General features: G+C 39.5%; 1 protein-coding gene across 10 annotated transcripts in view; it reads left to right on the top strand.

Annotated features, from left to right (window-relative positions):
• The window catches only part of LOC126188905 (transcriptional repressor CTCFL), a 145,409-nt gene that overhangs the window by 82,250 nt on the left and 39,676 nt on the right, over nt 1-23,483 (top strand). For 9 of the 10 annotated variants that reach the window (XM_049930599.1, XM_049930594.1, XM_049930593.1 and 6 more), the window contains 3 exons: nt 7,912-8,052; nt 9,525-9,776; nt 9,939-10,076. In XM_049930599.1, the coding sequence (XP_049786556.1) occupies nt 7,912-8,052; nt 9,525-9,776; nt 9,939-10,076 (531 nt within the window). The remainder of the gene's footprint in view (nt 1-7,911; nt 8,053-9,524; nt 9,777-9,938; nt 10,077-23,483) is intronic. The other variant, XM_049930600.1, reaches the window with a different exon arrangement.

The raw sequence follows: 23,483 nt of genomic DNA, 5'->3' as shown, positions 1-23,483 counted from the left end.
CACTTTGAAATTTTATCAACATCTATCTGAATATTACTGTGGCTTTTTTCAGACAGTAATTCTTTATAGTTAACAACATTATCTACTAAAAGTCTGAGATTACTGGAAGTATTGTTTATAACAATGAACAAAATCAATTTTTGACAATTTAATGTAATTGGATGGATAAAAGATCTACCCACCAAGTGGTGGTAGAAAACACACATAAAATTAGGTTATAATTAGGCAAGCTTCTGGAACCAGTGGCTCCTTCAGGCAGAAGGGTTGAAGGGGAAGGAAGAGGGCTGAAGGAAAAGGACTGGAGAGATCTAGAAGAGTCACACAGAGTCGTGGACCAGGGGAGATGTACTGGATGGAATGAAAAGGAAAGACTGATTGTTGGGGGCTGCACTGGACAAGATTTCAGTCCCACCACAAATCTCGCCTGGTGCAGTCCCCAACAATCAGTCTTTCCTTCTCATCCTGATTGGTAAGTCTCCCCTGACCTGCGGCTTTGGGTGACTTTTCCGAAATCTGGCCCTTTTCCTAGACCTCTCCAGTCCTTTTCCTTCACTTCTCTTCCTTCCCCTTCAACCCTTCTGCTGTAGAAGGAGCCACTGGCTCTGAAAGCTTGCCTAATTATGTATGTGTTCTACTTGGTGATTAGACTTTAATCTATCCATTTACATTATAAGTATTGTTTTCTAGATCAGTAATGTACAACATGAACAGCAAAGTTCCTTGTACACTTCTCAGAAGCACACTTGAAATTATTAGTCTAAGATAATATTCTCTGTATTGCTACCAAGAAATCCTCAATCCTGCCAAAAATTTTGTTTGAATGAGCATGCTTTTGTTAGTAAGTATTGTGTGATACAGAGCCAAATACTCTTAGGAGTACAAAAATATTGCTTCTACCTGATTGCCTTGATTCATGGCTTTCAGGATGTCAGTTGAGAAAACCAGTTGGGTTTTACATAACTGATGTTTTTGGTATCTGTACTGGCTAGCTCGGAGATGGTCGTTCAGTTTTAGATACCTCATTATTTTTTAGATCAGAATGTGCTCTAAGATTCTGCGACAGATGGATATCAGTGATATCGGACAGTAGTTTTGTAGGTCACTTCTGCTTCCGTACTTAAAGACAGGTGTGACTTGTGCTTTCTTCCTTCTGTTGGGCATAGTTTTTTGTTGAGTGGGCCTGTCTTATGTTATGGTTAAAATGGGAGCTAACTTAGCTGCAAATTCTGTGTAGAACCTGACAGGGATTCCATCGGGCCCTAGAGCCTTTTTTTAATTTTAGTAATTGTAGCTGTTTCTGAATGCCCTTGACACTACTATCTGCATTACTGAAAATTAAACTGAGGCAGTACTTCTGGATTTTCCTTTGTTAAAAACAGTTTGAAAGTCGAGTTCAACTTTTTTGCTTTTTTCAGTTCCTGTGTCATCTGTGAATGTCTGGGCAGTAATGTTGTTGCCACAGGCACCCTTTATGTATGACTATAATTTCTTTGGGTTTTATTAGAGGTATTTTGGTGAAATTATGCTGTAGCAATAATTTTAGGCTTTATACTTGTCCGTTTGAAAGCCAAACTCATTTCATTTAGCATCTCTTTACCTATACTTTGTTTTATATCTATTGTGTAGTAGTCACTGCAGTTATCATTGAGGTTGTTTCTCACTACAAGAGATCAACAAAAGAATTTCATTAGTTTGTGATCCAACAGTTCATCTGCTCCGTGATCTGCACATATAAATTTCATCTGACTACATGACCAGCATGTATAAATTATCCATTGTTTAACATATAAATTTTTGTTTGATAGGTCTGTATGAATACCTCAAGTTCTGTCTTTTTACACATTTATTTGTCTCCCCGTACATATTGTTATTATTGGTCATTCAGGAGCTCTCAGTGTTCATGTAATTTACACATTTGATTGCTTCGACTCAGTGTGGTGTTCTAGAACTGACAGTACATGCTGACTATGGATTAATATGTAAAATGAGGAAAAGGCAATCACTCTCCTATAGTAAATTAATGCGTGGAGCATAGAAACACCTAACACGTAACAGCATTCACATTAGCTTCTGAGCACTAGCTCTTTTTCAAACAGTAGTACATGTATTCACATAAACCCCCACACAAACCCCAAAATATACACTCCCATGGCTGTGGCAAGACTAATTACTGATACTTGATAATTGAAAGCAGTTGCCTGAGCTGATAAGAGGTTGGGGAGGAGTTAGAAAAGGACACAAGGAGGGGGGAGGGTAGCAGGAAAGAGGCAAGTCTTTGAACAGATGACTTTGCTGCCACACATCAAGGCAGAAAGAGTACAGAGGCTGCAACAAAAAGAGATGTAGAAAGAGGAATTTGAGGGGGCACTGGGGCTGGGGGGGGGGGGGGGGGTGAAGTGATGGGAGAAGGCAGTGCATGATCTGAGTGGAGGAATGGTGTGGACAGAAAAGAGAAGGGAAAAGACAAGGTGATGCAGGGGGAACAGGTTAGCAAAGGTTTAAGGCATGAGAATTGCGAGAGTGCAGGATGTGTTGAACAGACAGTTCCCATCTGCAAAGTTCAGAGAAAATTGTGCTGGAAGGGAGTATCCAAATGGTCTTTGTAGTGAAGCAGCTGTATAAGTCATTTCTTTTGTTATGTGCAGCATGCTCAGTAAGTGGGTGGTCAAGTTTGAGGTTTGCCATAGTTTAGCAATGGCCCCTTGTGCAAGTTGACAGTTGGTTACTTGTTCATATCCACACATAACAAAGAACAGTATATGCAGCATAGCTGATATATAAGGTCTGTTCAAAAATTCTGGAACATTTGTAATTTTGCACCAGTGGTGTGTTGGAGCAAATGTGGTTGGAATCCCTGCACACACATTTGTTACATGCATAACTGCTGGAAGTTTAATTATTGTATGTCTATCAAACAATGGAAAATGCAGGATGGAATGTAACAATATTAGAGAAGGAAAGTTGCTACTCACTATACAGCCGAGATTCTGAGTCGCAGGTAGGCACAACAAAAACATTCTCACAATAACAGTTTTCGGCCATTAAGGCCTTTGTCAACAATAGACACACATACACATACACACACTCACGCAAACACAACTCGCACACATGACTGCAGTCTCAGGCAACTGAAACCACACTGCGAGCAGCAGCACCAGTGCACGACAGGAATGGAAACTGGGTGGGGCTAAGGAGGAGGCTGGAATGGGGAGGGAGAGGGATGTATGGTGGGGGTGCCGGACAGTGAAGTGCTGCAGTTTAGACGGAGGGCAGGGGAGAGGTGGGGAGGGGGGGGGAAGTAGTGGAAAAGGAGAGAAATAGAGAGAAATAAAAAGACGATGTGGTGGTGAAATGACGGCTGTGTAGTGCTGGAATGGGAACAGGGAGAGGGCTGGGTAGGTGAGGACAGTGACTAACGAAGGTTGAGCCAGGAGAGTTATGGGAACGTAGGACGTATTGCAGGGAAAGTTCCCACCAGTGCAGTTCAGAAAAGCTGGGTTGATGGGAAGAATTCATATGGCACAGGCTGTGAAGCAGTCACTGAAATGAAGGATATCACATTTGGCAGCGTGTTCAGCAACAGATAGTCCACTTGTTTCTTGGCCAATGTTTGTTGGTGGCCATTCATGAGGACAGACAGCTTGTTGGTTGTCATGTCTACATAGAATGCAGCAGTGGTTGCAGCTTAGATTGTAAATCACATGACTGGTTTCACAGGTAGCCCTGCCTTTGATGGGATAGGTGATGTTAGTGAATGGACTGGAGTAGGTGGTGATAGGAGGATGTATGGGACAGGTCTTGCATGTAGGTCTGTTACAGGGATATGAGCCATGAGGTAAGGGATTGGGAGCAGGGGTTGTGTGAGAATGGACGAGTATATCGTGTAGGTTTGGTGGACGGCGGAACACCACTGTGTGTAAGAGGGGTGGGAAGACTAGTGGGCAAGACATTTCTTGTTTCAGGGCACGACAAGAGATTATCGAAACCCTGGCAGAGAATGTAATTCAGTTGCTCGAGTCCTGGGTGGTACTGTGTTACAAGGGGAATGCCCCTCTGTGGCTGGACGGTGGGACTTTGGAACGTGGTAGGAGACTGGAAACATAAGGCATGGGAGATTTGTTTTTGTACAAGGTTAGGAGGATAATTACGGTCAGTGAAGGCTTCAGTGAGACCCTCGGTATATTCTGAGAGGGACTGCTCCTCACTACAGATGCGACGACTACAGATGGCTATGCTGAATGGAAGGGACTTCTTGATATGGAATGGGTGGCAGCTGTCGAAGTGGAGATATTGCTGGTGGTTTGTAGGTTTGATATGGACAGAGGTACTGATATAGCCATCTTTGAGGTGGAGGTCAACAGCTAGGAAGGTGGCTTGTTGGGTTGATTAGGACTAGGTGAAGCAAATGGGGGAGAGGTTGTTGAGGTTCTGGAGGAATGTGGATAGGGTGTTGTCACCTTCGATCCAGATAACAAAGATGCCATCAACAAATCTGAACCTGGTGAGGGATTTGGGATTCTGGATTTTTAGGAAGGATTTCTCTAGATGGCCCATAAATAGGTTGGCGTAAGATGGTGTCATGTGTTCATAGCTGTACCTTGGATTTGTTTGTAGGTAATGCCTTCAAAGGAGGAGTAATTTTGGGTGAGGATATAGTTGTCATGGCGACTAGGAAGGAGGTTGTGGGTTTGGAATCCGTAGGGCGTTGAGGAAGGTAAGGCCATGAGCAGCAGGAGTGTTAGTGTACAGGGAGGTGGCATCAGTAGTGATGAGCAGGGCACCGTGTGGTAAAGGGACAAGAACTGTGGAGAGTCGGTGGAGAAAATGATTGGTATCTTTTATATAGGAGGGTGGTTCTGGGTTCTGTATTTATCCTTCCAACCTTGTACAAAAACAAATCTCCCATGCCTTATCTTTCCAGTCTCCCACCACCTCCCAAAGTCCCACCATCCGGCCACAGAGGAACATTCCCCTCGTAACTCAGTACCACCCATGACTGGAGCGACTGAATTACATTTTCCACCAGGGTTTCGATTATCTCTCGTCATGCCCTGAAATGAGAAATGTCGTGTCCACTAACTTTCCAACCCCTCTTACTGCGGTATTCTGCTGTCCACCGAACTAATGCAATATACTCATCCATCCTTACACAACACCTTCTCCCAATCCCTAACCTCATGGCTCATACCCCTGTAACAGACCTACATGCAAGACCTGTCCTGTACATCTTCCTACCACCACCTACTCCAGTCCAGTCACTACATCACCTATCCCATCAAAGGCAGGGCTACCTGTGAAACCAGTCATGTGATTTACAATCTAAGCTGCAACCTATGTAGGCATGACAACCAACAAGTGGACTACACTGTTGCTGAACACGCTGCCAAACGTGATATCCTTTATTTCAGTGACTGATTCACAGCCTGTGCCATATGAATTCTTCCCACCAACCCAGCTTTTCTGAACTGCACTGGTGGGAACTTTCCCTGCAATACGTCCTACATTCCCATAACTCTCCTGGCCTCAACCTTCGTTAGTCTCTGTCCTCACCTACCCAGCCCTCTCCCTGTTCCCATTCCAGCACTACACAGCCGTCATTTCACCACCACACCCAGTCTTTTTATTTCTCTCTATTTCTCCCTTTTTCCGCTACTACCCCCCCCCCCCCCTCCACCTCTCCCCTGCCCTCCGTCTAAACTGCAGCACTTCACTGTCCGGCACCCCCACCATATACATCCCTCTCCCTCCCCATCCCAGCCTCCTCCTTAGCCCCACCCAGTTTCCATTCCCGTCGTGCACTGGTGCTGCTGCTTACATTGTGGTTTCAGTTGCCTGATACTGCAGTCATGTGTACGAGTTGCATTCGCTTGAATGTGTGTATGTGTGCCTATTTTAACAAAGGCCTTAATGGCCAAAAGCTATAATTGTAGTATGTCCGCTAGTTATTGTTCAGTGCTGTATTGAGTAGAACATTGTGTCACACAGCTTGTGAATTTCGAGATGGCAGAGTTAGAGGAGCAACGCAGCTGCATTAAATTTTGTGTGAAACTCAGAAAAACCTTTACAGAGACACACCAAATGATGTAGGTAGCATACAGTGATGAGTACTACTTAAGCTGTACTTGGTGTTACAGATTGTTCACACAGTTTAAAAATGGTTGGACAGAAGTTAAAGATGATCCTTCAGGATGCCCTTTGATGCCTACCGACGCTCATGTCAGAAATGACAACGAAATTGTACATGCCAATCAAAGACTGACTGTTTGACAGATTGCAGAAAAAGATAAGAACCTTCTCCTCGCTATCTGTGAAGAGCTTTTGGATCTCAGAAATGAGAACGAGATTTTCCTTAAGAGAATCGTAACTGATGATAAGATGTGAGTCTACTGCTATCATGATGTTGAGACCGAGGTTCAATCTTCACAATGGGTTGGGAAAGGTTCTCAAAGACCAAAAAAGCTTGTCAGGTCAGGTAAATGTCAAAGCAATGCTGATAGTTTTCTTTGACTTTGAAGAATTAGTTCATCATAAATTCATGCCACAGGAACAAACTGTTAATCAGTGGTACTGTCAGGACGTGTTGTGACTCCTGCAACAAAATGTGAGAAGGAAATGGCTTGAAATGTGGTGAGACAATTCATGGCTCTTGCATCACAATAACGCACATTCAAGCCTGCTGGTGTGTGAATGTTGTACAAAAAACAAAATAACTGTGCTGCCTCATTCTCGGTACTCTCTAGACCTGGCCCCTTCAGGCATGTTTATTTTCCAAAGTTGAAAACCCCAGTGAAAGGACAAAGATTTTCAACGTTAGACGAGATATAAGAAAATTAGCAGATGGTGGTCCGCACTATACAGCAAGAGGCATACCAAGACTGCTTTTGAAAGTGGAAACAGTGTTGGCAGCAGTGTATCAATTGTGAATAAGAGTATTTCGAAGACTGTGCACAATAAGTAAAATATAAGTGTAGAAAAATTTTGTGGGCAAAGTTCTGGAATTTTGAACAGACCTCGTGTAACATGGCTGCTTTTTTGTGTGACACAGCCTTGTATTGGGTAGGAAATGCCTGGGATTGGACCGTGGTAGGTGGTGGCGGGTGGATGTATGGGATAGGTCTTTAACCTGGGCCAACCATGAAGGAATGACCCATAAGGTGCAGGATTTGGAGTAGGATTAGACGAGGGATGGACAAGGATGTTTTGTAGCTGGGTGGGCAGCAGAACATTGTTTTGGAGAATGTGGGTTGGATTTTGGGTAGGGTATCCCTCATCTCAGTGCATGACGAAGTAGTCACAGCCCTGGCGGATGATGTATTTGTGCATTTCAAGGCCTGGGTGATCAGAGGAGTGCTGGTCGGTGGCTTGTTAGTATGTTTACTTGTGTCAGAGGAGCAGATGGCATGGGAGACTTTTCTTATGAATGAGCTGGCTAGGATATTGTCTGTCGGTAAAGACCCTTGTTTCCCCATGTTCTAATGGAAAAATTAATTTTATGGTTTGGGACACACTTGTATATTTTATATCAGTCTTCTGTTATTTTTGTCTCTTTCAAATCTGATTTCCTTCTTACAATTTTTTCTCCTTAAAAAAAAAAAATGCATCCCTGAAAGAGATGTGTCTAAATTAAAGTGCTTCTTAGAAATATATACAGGTTGAGGTACTGATTAGTCTACCTTGAAGCTGTGAGAAAGTATGTATTTGGAAAATATGAGCTAGATTGAAAAGGTAGACTGTGAATAATACTCATTTATAAAATTGGTTTGAAAGTTTGATATAAATTTGCTTTAGGTTGTGTTTCTTGTGTGGAAGAAGCATCAGATATTTATACATAATTGTAGTATCCTCTACCAGTTAATATTGATATTTTGAATAATTAAGTAACACATAGTATTTTTCTGTATATGTTTATAGATTCACAATAAATCGCACGAGGGAGAGAAGTGCTTCAAATGTGATCTTTGTCCATATGCATCTATCTCTCATCGACATTTGGAGTCCCACATGCTTATACATACAGATCAGAAGCCTTACCAGTGTGATCAGTGTGATCAAGTAAGTACGCAAGAACCTGTTGTAATTTTTAAGCATATTTTGAAACATTTTGTGTGCTTAATTTCAACATGAATTACTATAAGTGATCATTTGAACAGCTGATCTGCAACAATTGACAGTTTATTGCTGAAATCCTATTCTGTTATGAAAGATGGTTGCTTTTTATTGATCAGATGATAGGGCAAACATTGCTTGCATGCCAGTGCAAACAGAAAAGATGTGACACAACTAAAAAGTCAAAACAATCTTTAGAAAATATTTATATACTTAACACTGCTTGAGTGTATATTGACAAGGAGAAATTATGGACTGGCCCTCTTGTTTTCTTCATACATGTAAGATTTGAAAGTCAGTGCCTGTGCTTCAGTTTCATATAGCAAAGCTACATTTCATTTACAAAGCAGGTTTATAATACCCTTCTCTGTTACCAAACCAAGAAGCATGTTCTGCATGCAATAGGAGCAAAAATGGCACTGCCTATAGTTTCCCTAGTGTGATATTCAGCACTCCATAGCTCAACCAATTGTCTGATTAAGAGTTATCACTGAATAGTCCTATTCAATAACTGAACTCACCTGTACTAATTATCTTTGTTCTGCCATGCATTGTGCTCACTCAGAGGTCAAGAATCTAACAAACACAACCTTGAAACTTACTGCAGGATTTGTGTTCCAGTACTGGCATCAAACATAACAGAGAATCTGCTAGGAAATTGCTGTGAAAGAAAAGCTGTCACTATTTGCATAAAAAGCATTCAAGAGGTTTACCATTTTTATTAATTTGTAGAGATAAAAAATGACATTATTTTGTGAAAACAAAATTGTTCCACATCTTTGTTCAAAAATCTTGAGATGTTTGCTGGTGATCAATTCATTATGGCACTGTACAAGAAAGCTAAACCTGATTAATTTCTGTATTACATTGGGATTAATGTGTTGTGACAGATTAAAATTTGTAAGTTATTTCCATGTTCCACTGATCATTTGCACAATTTTTGTTGAAATGTTGTAGAATGAGTATGAAACTGACATTTTGACCTCAGTTAGTGTTTGAAAGAGATGTTAACAGCTTTAAAAATATGAATGCATGCTTAATAGTGTTTTCTATATGGGGCAAGGAGAGGCCATCAGTGGAGATGTCTATTTGTTGTTCACTGAAAGTTCTTAAAAATCATCTTAGCAATTTAAATGCCACACTTGTGTAGCTAATGAGTATGCAAAAAAAAAAAAAGTCAAATAGGGATGTAACCATTACTAGACACAAGATCTTTCTATTTGTATGAATATTAAATATAGGTGTGTGTAATTTTTGGAAACATAAGTTTTTGTTTTGTACTGACTTTTATTTGAAATCTTGTGTTTCAGCACACATTTTACTGCAGTACAAGGTGGCATTTTTTGAGCTCAGTAGTCATTTGTCTTATTTCATGAAACTGAATTTCAATGGTAATTATGTAGTTCATTATCTTTCAGAATGGGGAAAAAATTAATTTGTGTTTGCAGTCATTTCGGCAGAAGCAGCTTCTGAGGCGACATCAGAATCTCTATCACAACCCTAACTATGTTCCTCCACCTCCACGGGAAAAAACGCATGAATGTCCAGAATGTGGCCGACCTTTCAGGCACAAAGGGAATCTCATACGACACATGGCAGTACACGATCCTGAGTCTTCAGCGCAAGAAAAAGCTCTTGCTCTCAAACTCGGACGTCAAAAGAAAATCCAGGTTAGCATTTCTAAAACACATTTAATTTTTATTGTGCTCCAGTTATTTGTTAAAATCTCATTATATTTTGAGAAACCTGCTTTTAGTAGAGTCTTTGTTACTGACTATCAGTACTTCTTTTTTAATAATGTTTTTGAAACATGGACGTTTTCTTCTTTTCAGATCATTGATGGTCAGCAGGTTGAAGTAATGGCTGGTGAGGATGAGGATGAAGATGATGAAGATAGTGAATCAGAAATGATGGCAGTTGAAGGACAAGATGGGCAGCAATATGTTGTTCTCGAAGTAATACAGTTACAGGTATAAAATCATTTTTTTAAAATTTTTCATCCATTTTTTCATTCATGATACTATATAAATAAGATATTCTTCAGAGCTGTAAGTAAGTTAACAAGTCTCTCAGAGTATAGCTAGGAAATTTATTAGGGGCAAACATGTTCAGTGCTGCTCATCATTGTCATGGCAGTTTTCCATCCGAAGACTTCTTTGATGCAACTCTCCCTGCTGGTCTATCCTGTGCAAGTCTTTTCATCTCTGAATAACTATTACAATCTCCATTCACTTAAACCTGTTTACTATAGTCAAGTCTTGGTTTCCCTCTACAATTTTTGTCCCCTGCCCCATTCCCCCCCTTCCCACTTCTGTCCTGTACCAAATTAACTATTCCTTAATGCATCAGGATGTTCCTGTCAACCAGTCTCATCTTTTACACAAATTGTGCCATAAATTTCTTTTCTCCCAATTCGATACAATATACCTGTCCTAAGTATCCGATTTACCTCTCTTATTTTCAGATTTCTTCTTCGGCAGCACCACTTTTCAAACTCTTGTGTTTTCTTCTTCCCTCTGTTATTTATCACAACACAAATACACTGAGAGAAGACCTCATAATATATGTATTTGTTGTAGGAAAGTTATTGTTGAAGGTAAATACTTTAGAATTAAGGGGACCACTCACCAAAAAGCAGAAGTGTTGAGTTGTCAATAGGCACATACAAGAGAAGGAAAACTTGCTAGTGGACTTATTATGTGACAATTGGGATGGGTGACATGATGGAGGAAGGGGAAACTGTTAGGTGAAGGGTGCAGGGACAGTGGATTACCTGAAAGTGAGGCCATGACAATTACAGGAGTGGAGGATGTATTGTAAAGACAACTCCAACCTGTGCAGCTCAGAGAAGCTGGTGGTGAAGGAAAGGATCTACATGGCTCAGGTTGTGAAGCAGCCATTGAAACTGATCATGTTGTGCTCAGCTGCATGTTGTGCCACTAGTCGGTCAACTTTCTTCTCAGCAGCAGTTTGGTGGTGCCATTCCTCCTGGTAGACAGCTGGTTGGTAGTTATACAACCATAAAAGGCCATGAAGTGTGTGTAGCAAAGTTGGTATATGACATGGCTGCTTTCACAGGGGGCCTGGCGTCTAATGGGGTAAAATAAGCCTGTGACTGGACTGGAGTAGGAGATGCTGGGTAGGTGGATTGGGCAGACAAGGGCCTGGGAGTGAGAGTGATATAGGGATGGACCAGGATGTTGTGTAGGTTGGGCAGGCAACGAACACCACTTTAGGAGGGGTAGGAAATATCTTGGGTAGGATGTCCCTTGTTTCAGTGTAGGTTGAGAGATCCAGTCCAGGGTGTTACTAGGTGATGAGGGGGCACTCATTTATAGCTGTTTCTTGCCATGTGATAGTAGTGTGTGTGTGTGTGTGTGTGTGTGTGTGTGTGAGAGAGAGAGAGAGAGAGAGAGAGAGAGAGAGAGAGGGGGGGGGGGAGGGGGGTATGGCAAGGAAAACGTGTTTGTGGACTGTTGCACATTGGGTATAAGAGGACCAGGTAAAGTGGATGGGAGAAAAGATATTGAGGTAGTGAAAGAATGTGGATAGGATCTCTTGGCCCTGACTCCAAATCACAAAGATGTATGAACTTGAACCAGATTTGGGATCGGGAGTTTGGGATGCTAGGAAGCTTTCCTCTAGACAGCACATAAACAGGTTGGTAGGAGATTTCCATGCAGGTGCCAGTGGCCATGCCGCAGATTTTTTTGTAAACCTTCCCTTTAAAGGAAAAGTAGTTGTGGCTCAGGATATAGTTGGTAAAGTGTATAAGGAAAGAGGTGGTGTATTTGGAGCCTGAAGGATGTTGGGAGATATAGTGTTTGATAGTGGCAAGGCCATGGGCATGAGGATGTTATTTTATAGGGAGGTGAAATCAACAATGGTGAGTATGGATTTAGGAGGTAAAGATGTGGGGATGGCAGACAGTTGGTGAAGGAGATGATTAGTGTCTTTGGTGTGGGAGACTAGGTTTTGGGCAATTTATTGTTGGTCAACAAGAGTGGAAATTCTTTATGTGGTAGCCCAATAGCCAGCTACAATGGGGCGTCCAGGATTATTGGGTTTGTAGACTTTGGGGAGCATGCAGAAGGCAGATGTGGGGGGTGTTATTGGGGAGAGGAGGGAGATGAACTGAGGTGAGAGGTTCTTGGAAGATACTGTGGGTTTTGGTAGGGATTGAAGGTTACAAATGTTGGACTTCTGCGATAGTATCACTCTGGCAGAGAGACAATTAGTTACCCAGCCACAGATTTAAAAATTAAAGGTTGCAATGTGTTGTGTACTAACATGACTAGTATGAAAGTGCATGTTTAATAACTAATATTATTTTAAAGCTGCACTTTTTGTGATCAAGTATCAATGAAAATATTCAATTTTTTAAATTATAATTTAATTGGATAGATTAAGAAAAATCTACTCACCAAGTGGATTAAAAACAATCCACTCACCAAGCGGTGGCAGGAGAACACATGTATAAAAACATTGAAATTTGCAACCTTTTGGAGCTAGTGGCCTTTTCTTCTGGCAGAAGGGTTGAAGGGAAAGGAAGAGGGATGAGGGAAAAGAAATGAAGGGGTTTAGGATATTGGTAGAGTTACTGAAAAGTCACCCAAAGCAGGGGAGACTTACTGAATTTGATACAAATGAAAGGCAGGGTGTCGATAACTGTACCAGATGAGATTTGCAACTTTTTCCCAACTCTCCCCATTTCTTAAACCTCACATGTTCTTCTCCTTCATCCCTCTACTTTCCCTTCAACCGTTCTGCCAGAACAACGAGCCACTTCCTCTGAAAGCTTGCGTATTTCCATATCTTTTATATGTGTCTTCTACTATGCGGTGAGTAGATTTTTTTATCTATCTAATTTTATTATATTTTTAAAAAATAGTTCTTTTTCTTCAAATGTGTTTATAGTAATAAAATTTGAAGGATGGTTGTTTGATAAAGTATCATAGTTCCTTATAACCAAAGGTTTAGAAGCTTTGGGTTGTCCATAATGTGAATAAGAAATGAGGCACTGCTTGTTGACACAGCATGGCTCAGCAAGTAAGTAAATAAGAAACTTCGACGTGTCTAATAAAAATTGAGCTGCACGTGACACTTAATTCAAGTATAGGTATTGTGACATGCTTAATGTAATGAAAATAGACAAAGCAGAACTGCAGAAGGAATGAGACTAGAAGGCATCATGGAGATATGTAATATAATGAAAATGGTTGATAACATGCCAGAGAAAACTGCTGCCAGTTTGTTTACTTTCAGTACACCCTTGTCATCAGAGTATGTTAAGGTAGGCTTCATTTGAATGAAAGTAAGCACTTTTATCCCAAATCCTCTAAGGTTTTTTTTTAAATGGCATTGGTTCAACCATATTATTTGAAATATAAATGTGATACAGTATGAAGTAGGCATTGCCAAATTGTCCATGAAACAGAGATGACCTATGCATACTTACTGATTTGAAGTGATCTGCCACAAATTCCTTTTTTGTGCAAATCTTTTTGTTGTGTACATAGTTCTGTGTAGTCAGCGCGTACACAACTTTCCCACTAGAGCGCGCCCTGCTAAGCACAACAGCGCAAGTGCAGCGCTCGTCTGTCTGCGCAATACGAGATGGCGCTGCCTTAGAGACAGACCAAATTCTGCTTCCGCCGATCCGCGTATCAATATGTAACGCAGCCAATGAGATTGCTGCTAACGTAGAACCTTTTCTCCTCACAGATCACACTCGCACAGTGATACCTGAACGCGCGAGGTATTATAACAAGTGTACAGACCTCCGATTAGTCAGTCTGCATTTGTCTGCACCAGTCTGTACCAGTCTGCATTAGCCTGTACCAGTCTATAGTCAAGTTTCAGTCTGCACCTAAGAAGATTATCATATTCCTGTACATAGCCATTAAGATAAATGTATAGACACTTTGTCAAGTATCAGAGATATGTGAGAATAAGATTAACGTGCCAAGACCAAAGGAACTTCAGATTGTCAATTTTGGTCACCGTCAATCTGCTACTCTTAAGGGTGCAAGTGGCATTTCTATCGTCTGACCTAAGAGCAGAAGATAAACACGCCACAATAAGACCACGAGACATATTGCTGACACTCTCCTGCTTCAGCTTAACAGATGTCTTATCATTCTGTCCCTTCTTCTTGTCACTGTTTTCCATATATTCCTGTCCCCACCAATTCTGCAGAGAACCTCCTCATTTCTTACCTTATCAGTCCACCTAATTTTCAACATTCGTTGTAGCATCAAATTGCAAAGGTTTTGATTCTCTTCAGCTCTGGTCTTTCCACAGTCCATATCTCAGTATCATACAATGCTTTGCTCTAAACATACATTCTCAGAAATTTCTTCCTCAAGTCAAGACCTGTGTTTGATACTAACAGGCTTCTATTGGCCAGAAATGCCTTTTTCACCAGTGCTAGTCCACTTTTTATGTCCTCCTTGCTCCATCCATTCATAGGTTATTTTGCTGCCTAAGTAGAGAATTTCTTAACTTTGTCTACTTCATGATCGCCAATTCTGATGTTAAGCTCCTCACTGTTCTCATTTCTGCTACTTCTCATTACTTTTGTCTTTCTGCGATTTACTCTCATTCCATATTCTGTACTTAATAGACTGTTCATTCCATTCAACCCATCCTGCAATCTTTCTTCACTTCCACTGAAGATAGCAATGTCATCAGTGAGTCTTATCATTGATATCCTTTCACCCTGAATTTTAATCCCACTCTTGAATCTTTCTTTTATTTCTCTCATTGCTTCTTCAATGTATAGATGAACACCAAAAAGCAGAAGTGTTGAGTTGTCAATAGGCACATACATTACGCTGTAGCTTCCTTGCACTTTCTATTTATTTCATTCCAAAGTGACTTGTATTTCTGTATTCCTGAATTTCTCTGAACATTTTTGTACTTCCTTCTTTCTTTGATCAGCTGAAGTATTTCATCTGCTATGCTCTTTTTTTTCCCAGTTGTCTTCCTTGTACCTATGTTTTCCTTTCCAACTTCTGTCTTCTTTGATTCCCTCTTCAGAGATGTCCGTTCCTCTTAAACTGTACTGCCTACTGAGCTATTCATTATCAGAGTGTCAGTAGCCTCAGAGAACTTCAAATTTGTCTCCTCATTTCTTAGTGTTTCCATATCAACAACTTTGTACACTAATTCTTTGTGACTAGTCTCTTAAACTTCACCCTACTCTTCATCATTACTAGGTTGTGATCTGAGTCTATATGTGCTTCTGGGTGTGCATTACAATCCAGTATGTGATTCGGGAATCTTTGCCTGACAATGATGTAATCTAACTGAAGTCTTCTCATACCTCACGTTCCCGAGTGTACCATCCCTTCTTGTGATTCTTGAACAGAGTATATGCTATTACTATTTGATATTTATTGCAGAACTTGATTACTCTTTGTCCTCTCTCTTTTCTACTACCAAGCCCATATTCCCCCATAACTCTTTCTTCTACTCCTTTCCTTACAACTGCATTCCAGACCCAATGAGTATTAGATTTTGTCTCCCTTTATGTAATGAATTATTTGTTCAGTATCCTTATATCCTTTCTGTATCTCTTCATCTTTGGCTTGCTACATCGGTATGTACACCAGAACTATCGTTGTTGGTGTTGGTTTGCTGTCAGTTGTGTTGAGAACAACGTTGTCACTGAACTGTTCACAGTAACTCATTTTCTACTCATCTGACCAGAGATCCTCATCTTCCTTCTATTTCACTTCACTAATCCCCATGATATTTAGATTGAGCCATAGTATTTCCCTTTTCAGATTTTCTAGCTTCCTTGCCCTGTTCAAACTTCTGACATTCCATGGCCCGACTTGTAGAATGTTATCCTTTTGTTGGTTATTCATTCTTTTTCTCATGGTCACCTCCCTCTTGGCAGTCCCCTCCCAGAGATCTGAATGGGGGGACTATTTCAGTATCTTTTGACAATGGAGAGATCATCATGAAATTTTTTCAGTTATGGACCACGTGTCCTATGCATTTTCTCTTTAACGCAATGGTTTCCTTTGCTGTCTGCATCCTCATGCCATTGATCATTGCAGATTCTTCCACCTTTAGGGCAATTTCCCACCCCATGGGCAAGAGAGTGGTCTGAATCTCTATACACCCCTCCGTCCTCTTTGACAAGACCATTGGTGAATGAGAGTGACTTCATATACCGGAAGTTTTTGGTCGTCATAGCTGATGATTTTTATTCAAAATTTAACAGGTAGCAGGGTTCGAACCTGGGACTGAGGATACTTTGATTACTAATCAAAGACTCTACTCCTAGATCACAGGATGTGAGTTCAAGCCCTGTGACTCCAGTTTTTTAAGGGGCTACAAGATTTATATTAAGGATGTAAGTGATGAAGGGAGATGGGTGAATTTCTTGTGTCCATTAGATACTTATCACTCATCACCCAGCACCCTTAGCATTCAGCTGCAAATTCGTACTGTATGACAGCGTGTTCCACTTGTAATAACTTCGTGCTTTGTCTACTTACCACTTCAAATGCACATTTACTACCAAGTTTTCCCAGACCTCATTCAACAACTTACTGATAATGATTTTATCCTAAGAGACTTTAATCTACACAGTATCATTTGGTGTTCCTTTACGCAATGTATTTTTGTGTTCCTTCACCACTTGCCTGCAAGATTGAGTGTTATAGAATCTGCTTCTAAGGTGTGTGTCTTCTGAATGCAAGTGGAATCACACATTTCAGCATCACATCAAGGTAATTCTCTACTGTAGATCTCATATCATCCTCATTTGATCTAGCATATTGTGCTGCTTACCAGGCACACGTCAACCAATTCACAAAATGCGGGGATGCACACTGACAATTCATAAATGACTGAAGTTCAACAATACTGTTCCGCAGATAAACCTGAAATGACAAAGAGCTATTGGAAATTATGTTGTCTTGACTTTTTTCCGAAAAATGCTTTACACAGCTGAAATTTTCTTCTTCTTCTTCTTCTTCTTCTTCTTCCTTTTTTTTCAGAGGCTTAATCACACTATTAATTTCGTGTGGAGCCCAAATTATATTGAAAGTCTTTTGTTGTTCTCTGAAGACAAAGGTTTTGTTGCGTCTAAGTCAAGAGTAAAAAAAAAAGCAATGAATTATTTTCTACAGGTGGTAAGCAGACGCTTCAGACATAACATTGAAAATTTGTTCTCATCCATTTTTTCAGATCTTGTTACATTAATTACAAGATTTTTGCAAGTAAATAACCCTTTTTTAAAGTTTTTGCCTCTGATATGCCTTGCTCTTCATAAAGACAGATATAATATGGTTCCGGAAACAGTAGTCCTCTGATTCTTATCAGTGGCATTGTCGTAAACAAATTTGTCATAGCATTCATCGACTGCACAAGTGATTTTTTTGCCCAAAATGATAAAGTGTGGTCTGCACACAGTCTTTGCAAGGAACCTGATTGATTGGTTTTATAAACAGTATTTTAGGGAATAATAAGAAGCGTTATCTTCATCTGAGCTACAAATTTCTCTGTAGTATTACCTGTTAATCGTATCTCTAAATGTTTACTTTCAGTACACTTCATAATTTTGCAACATCCTTTTCTGTATAATTTCGCTGAATCTGCTTAACCTGGCCGAAGAAGCGTGGAAATCAATAACATTCATCTCACTTGCAAGGCAGAGGCGCTAGTCTCATACACCTCCCTTGACTCTCGCAACCAGTTCTAAATCTTTTGAATAGTTTTTCTTTCCACATATTTGTGAGGTTCATATTGGCACATATTTCCTACTTCATGTAAATCTTCCTTCCATTTTAGAATTCATCTTCGTACTTTATGAACATAACCAGCTTTCCACACTGCTTAAGTTTAAGCGTTTTCTTCCTCCTTAATTTAACCAAAAAATATACAGCCTATTTTTTGTCACTTGAAAGCTTTTACTGTACATGTTTTCTTACGGCTTGGAAGGTACTTCATTTTAATTAGCACAACAATCATCATTCAAACCACAGTTAATAGAATCGCCCTATTTATTTCCTGTTTATTCTAATGTTTCTACAATTTCTAACAAAATGTCAACATCATTCAAATGAATTTCCAAGAAATTAACTAAGATCTGACACACAAGTAATAGTTCAGGAGAAATAAGTAATTTCAGTTGCATACCACATTCTTCATATTTTATCTTCGGAAGGTTTAAAACATTAATTGGATTCCTCACTACTGTGAAACTCTGTTACCTGCCTAAAGACAGAAGCTACCATATTTTACGGGCTGAACTTTCTTCTTCTTCCTCTTCATCATCATCATCATCATCATTGTTGTCATCTTCAGATATAAGATGGTCTTCACTGCCGTTGAGAGCATTACTGAACCCACACGTCTTGAAAGATTTAACAGTAATGTCTTCTCTCAATTTAGACCAGACTGTTTTATCCACTGACACATTTGTTTTACTGTAGGTCGTTTTAAAGCACCCTTTCACCTGAATTCATGTTGGGTTTCATCCAGCATCCATTTGTTCAATTCCTCTCTCATGTACACATTAAATGGTTTATTTATCGAGATGTCAAGAGGTTGCAATTGTGAAGTAAGTCTTCCTGGAATAACAGCAAGTTCTGTCTTTCTCTACCTCAATTTCTCTTTCCCAGAATTTTTCAGATGATTACTAAACTGATCTAGCATACAAAGTAAAGCACCTTTCTTTCTCTCCCACACTCTACTAATCCATAATTTCTTACCAGCCTCTTCCATCCAACCCCTGTCTTGTATATGAACAACACCACCTGGCAGTATTCCAGAAGGTTTTGGCATTGTGTTGTGCTTGAAAATGGTAATTGGATTAAGTTTAGTACAATCAGCTCAACTTGAAATGACAACAGTATAGTGCATTTTTTCATGTCCATTTGTTTTTATAGCAACAGTTTTAGCACCTTTGTGGCAACAGGTGTGTTATTCGGCACATCAAATGTCAGAGGAATTAAATCCATATTCGCTATTTGGGTTAGTCCCATACTGGTTTTCTTTAGATTTGAATAATAGAGCGATGGAAAGATAATATTTTCTTTTCATACTCTTGTGGCATTCTGTGAGGTGTTTTGGTTTTGGTTTGCATTCTAAGTTCGTGGTGCTTCATAAAGCTGGAGCACCGACCAACACCAACCTTAAAGCCTGTTAAGTTCCACATTAGCACTAGCTACCAAGCGTATATTTGAATAATTTTTATATAATTCCAATGCTATTTTTCTGTGTCCTTGAATCCATTTCAATACATCATCTTCTAGTTTTAGGCATTTTGCATTCAGTCCTCTGTTTGCACGTTTAGTCTTCAATTTTTTCAGTTCTTCTGTACTAGCCCGCTAATCGCAAATGGCTTTTTCTCTTGGTGGAGGGCCAAAATTCTGCTCAGCTGTTGTTTCCATATTCTTCTGCATATGCTATTACTTTCAGTTCTTTGCCGATGTCATATGAATACCTTTTATTTTCTCCGTTATGAAACCAGCTTGTAACAAAAATATTGTACTGTTTCTGATAACACAAATCACTTTCAGTTCAAGTTCACTGGTACTGTAAACTGCAATCATGCATCATAAGCTAGACAGTGTTCTGGGTTTGTGATGGTGGTGAGGGAGAGAGCGAGTGTGTTAGCAAGCTTGTGAATCCCCACAACTGATGTTCGTTGCATTGGTGCACTGCTGCTGCCAGTTGAATCCAATGTTGCCAGATAGAGAGAGGTTCTCGTGGCATCAGATATATGACCATTTTTAAGACTGGCAGGAATTTTAAATCAGACACTGGACATTTCTATATTAACTTCGAGTATAACATTCACCCGAATTTGGAAGGCAATTTTTCAAAGAAAAAAGTGCATCTTATAGTTTGTAAAATTTGGAATTAGTAAGCATATATGAAAAAAATTATGAAGGAAATCAATTCAGTTTTATCTCCATAGTTAATACTTGGTGACTGCTTATTATTATGGATATTAAATGAGTTGCAAATTCAAGAGAATAGTAACTGGAACAAATGTGTCAGGGAAACTATCAATGGAAATTTAAATTCACTTTACAAATTAAGATTTCATTGTGTTGTGTTATGTGTTGAGTGATGTGCCACCAACCAAGGATATGCGCCTGCCGTTTTGCACATACGCTGCCTGCTATAGCTACAGCAGGAGAGTACATTTCTCCAGCCTCCTAGTTAGCTATGAATTTGGCTATTTGCAACATTTTACAGAAAGTACTAGCAGTGTGTCTTAGCAGCCAAAATTTTGACATTGTGGTTTTATCAGTGTACTCTTCCTATATGTAAAGAGTTCCCTTCTTAGATTGTTTGCAGTGACGCTGTCATTTACTATGTAGTGTAAAGTCATCAGAAGATCAAAACCAACTTCAAAATGTCTGCATGTTGCAAAAAGTGGCAGTTGCCCCTAAACAATAAAAAATGTGAATTTCTCCACATGGGAAATTGCTAAATTTTGTTTACATGATAAGTCACAAAAATTTAAAGATTGGTGATTCAGCTAAATGTCTATGGCTTACAATTACAAACAACTTAAATTGAAACCATCACATAGAAAATTTTGTGGGGAAGGCAAACCAAATAATGCATTTTATTGACAGAACACTTAAAAGATGCAACAAATGTACAAAAAAGACTGCATGCACTATAGTTGTCCATTTTTTCTGTGGTATTGCTGTCCAGCATGGAATCCTTACCCAATTGGATTGGCGAAGGACATTGAAGTAGTTCAAAGAACGGAGGCTCTTTTTGTAGTTTCACAAAATAGGGGGGGAGAATGTCATGGGTATGGTATGCAAAGTGGGATGGCAATCATGGGAACAAAGGCATTTTTTCATTAATGCAAGAAATCAGAGCTTGCACAGAAAAATTTAGATGTTTTTTCCGCTCTGCTATTTGTGAATGTAATGTTCAAGAAATAGTCAGAAAGTGGTTCAATGAACTCTGATAAACACGTAAATATGAATTGCAGAGTAACCCCTGTCATTTTAGGAGACGGCCTGTTCCATGGGAAAACAAGGATTGTCATCCTGTGTTGAGAAATATGTGGTGTGTGCTTTGAAGGTTTAGAAGCAGTATATCGGCAGAAGTTCTGTCAGGTTTTAAGATAGTCTAGAATATTTTCAAGGCACTTAGAGCAGAGGTCATGATATGAGTTTCTATGTAATTTAAACCCTTCCACTCCATCAAAAAAAAAATGAGAATCAGTCAGGAGGATATTTAGGAGAGCACTCAGAACTGTTTTGAATAACAGCACCCTAACTTCTAATCCAGAACGTGTAACCCAAGCAGTGATGCAAAACTTCTTCCAAATCACCTACTCAGTGAGCCAAAGTCTCATATTACATCTGCACTTTGAAGCTTTGGAGGGGAGGAGGTTGAAATTTATGTCAACAATAAATTGTCACCAATCTGCCCTTTTAACGTCTGTTTAGAAACAGGCGGCCTCCAACAAAGCCATTTAGGATTTGAATACAAGAATACCTTGCAGATTTAAAAGTGCCACATATTGAGATTATAAATCAGTTTGAGTATATTGCCACCTTTGTTAATTAAAATAAACAGTCCAATTTTAGAAATGAAAAAACACACGATATGGTATACATCTCATAAAATTGTAATTGAATTTTTAAAAACCATCACACCTTTATTGTTTTATATATCAAACAAAGCAAAATTCTCACTTGCTGCTCCATTATTCTTCCACACAGTGTCTTGAAGTTCTGCATTCCTGACATGTATAGCATGTGTTATGCGGAACTTTACATTATCCAAAAGATACTTGACAGGATGAGAGATTATCCTAGCAACTGGTTAGATTCTCTCCATTGCCCTCCAGTCAGCAGTGGAAATGTGGATGTTTCTGGTGCACCTATGTGATATGTATCCAACAGAGAAAATTATTTAGAAAATTCTAGACACTTTCCTGAACATTTGGAGTCAAGGAAAGGGAGTGTCTATCTGTTAGGTATCAAAGCTAGGTATAGCACAGCATAAAATGATCAGACAATCATATCCACATATATGCTCTTATCTTGTGGTAGGAAGAAATATGAATCAAGAAGGTTGGTTGCAAAAAATTAACAAGCTGTGAACAATAAACCCATTAGTCAACCATGGTGCACGTCCTGTCAGCCACGGAAGTATAAAAAACTGGAGCTTGTCAGACAGAATAAAGCTTGTGAGGCTTGCAAAGCAACCTTGTCTGCACCGCATATTTGTATCAGTTTAATTTTATTTGTGAAAGAAAGGGTAGCCCTGGGGCTCTGTCATTAATATCATCTAATATGGCACAATTTTTACAAATTTTTTAAGTGCTGTGTTGTCCATAATCTATTAGGGGGAACAATTTTTATGAGTAACAGAATGATTGGCTCATCCATATATTATCAATTAATTGGTCTGTCACATTAATCTATTGCACTTTTTGTCTTGTTATCTAATACCTTTACCCTTTACTGTTGATTTTATTTATTATTGATTTACAAATGTTTGAACAAATGGAACACCAACATTTTAAATAATAGTTATTAATCTGATTTTGTCAACAACCATCCTCATATGCCTATTATAATTTTTAACTTTATAACAAAGGGCTTGCTCGTTTGTAAAGGTGCAATGAAGAGGACATATTTATTTGTTATTCTGAGATGCAGATTTCTTATTTTCCCCTTTCATAATATCATGCTCCAATCAGAACACTCTTCTTCACTCAGTGTTAATTTCCCACTGCTGAAAGAGAATGCAATGAAGTGATTCCAGACTCTGACAGCACCTAGGACAAGCAGTATTGGTGTTAGTGGGAACTGGAATATTCTCAGTTTGCATGTAATAAATTTTCTTGAGACCGAGAAGAACTTTATTTACGATCAGCACAGTTTTAGAAAGCATCACTTGTATGAACCTCAACTTGCCCATTTCTCACATAATATACTGTGAACTGTGGATGAAAGGCAACAGGCAGATTCTGTATTTTTAGATTTCTGAAAATCATTTGACACGGTGTCCGTTGCTGTCTGTTAACGAAGGTACAAGCATATCGAATAGATTCCCAGATATGGAGTGGCCCGAAGACTTCTTAAGTAATAGACAGCAAATGTTCATCAGAGACAGTGGTATCACCAGGAGTGTCCCAGGAAAGTGTGATAGGACTGCTATTAATTTCTTTATACATAAATGATCTGGTGGTCAGGGTGAGCAGCTGTTTGCAGTTGTTTGCTGATGATGCCATGGTGTATGGGAAGATGTTGAAGTTGAGTGACTGTAGGAGAACTTGGACAAATTATCTAATTGGTGTGATGAATGGCACCTAACTCTGAATGTAGAAACATGCAGATGAATTTTAAAAAAATAAATAAAAACTA

This window comes from Schistocerca cancellata, chromosome 5 (genome assembly GCF_023864275.1).
Source record: "Schistocerca cancellata isolate TAMUIC-IGC-003103 chromosome 5, iqSchCanc2.1, whole genome shotgun sequence".
Classification (NCBI taxonomy): Eukaryota; Metazoa; Arthropoda; class Insecta; order Orthoptera; family Acrididae; genus Schistocerca; species Schistocerca cancellata.
This window is presented reverse-complemented; position numbering and strand designations above follow the sequence as displayed.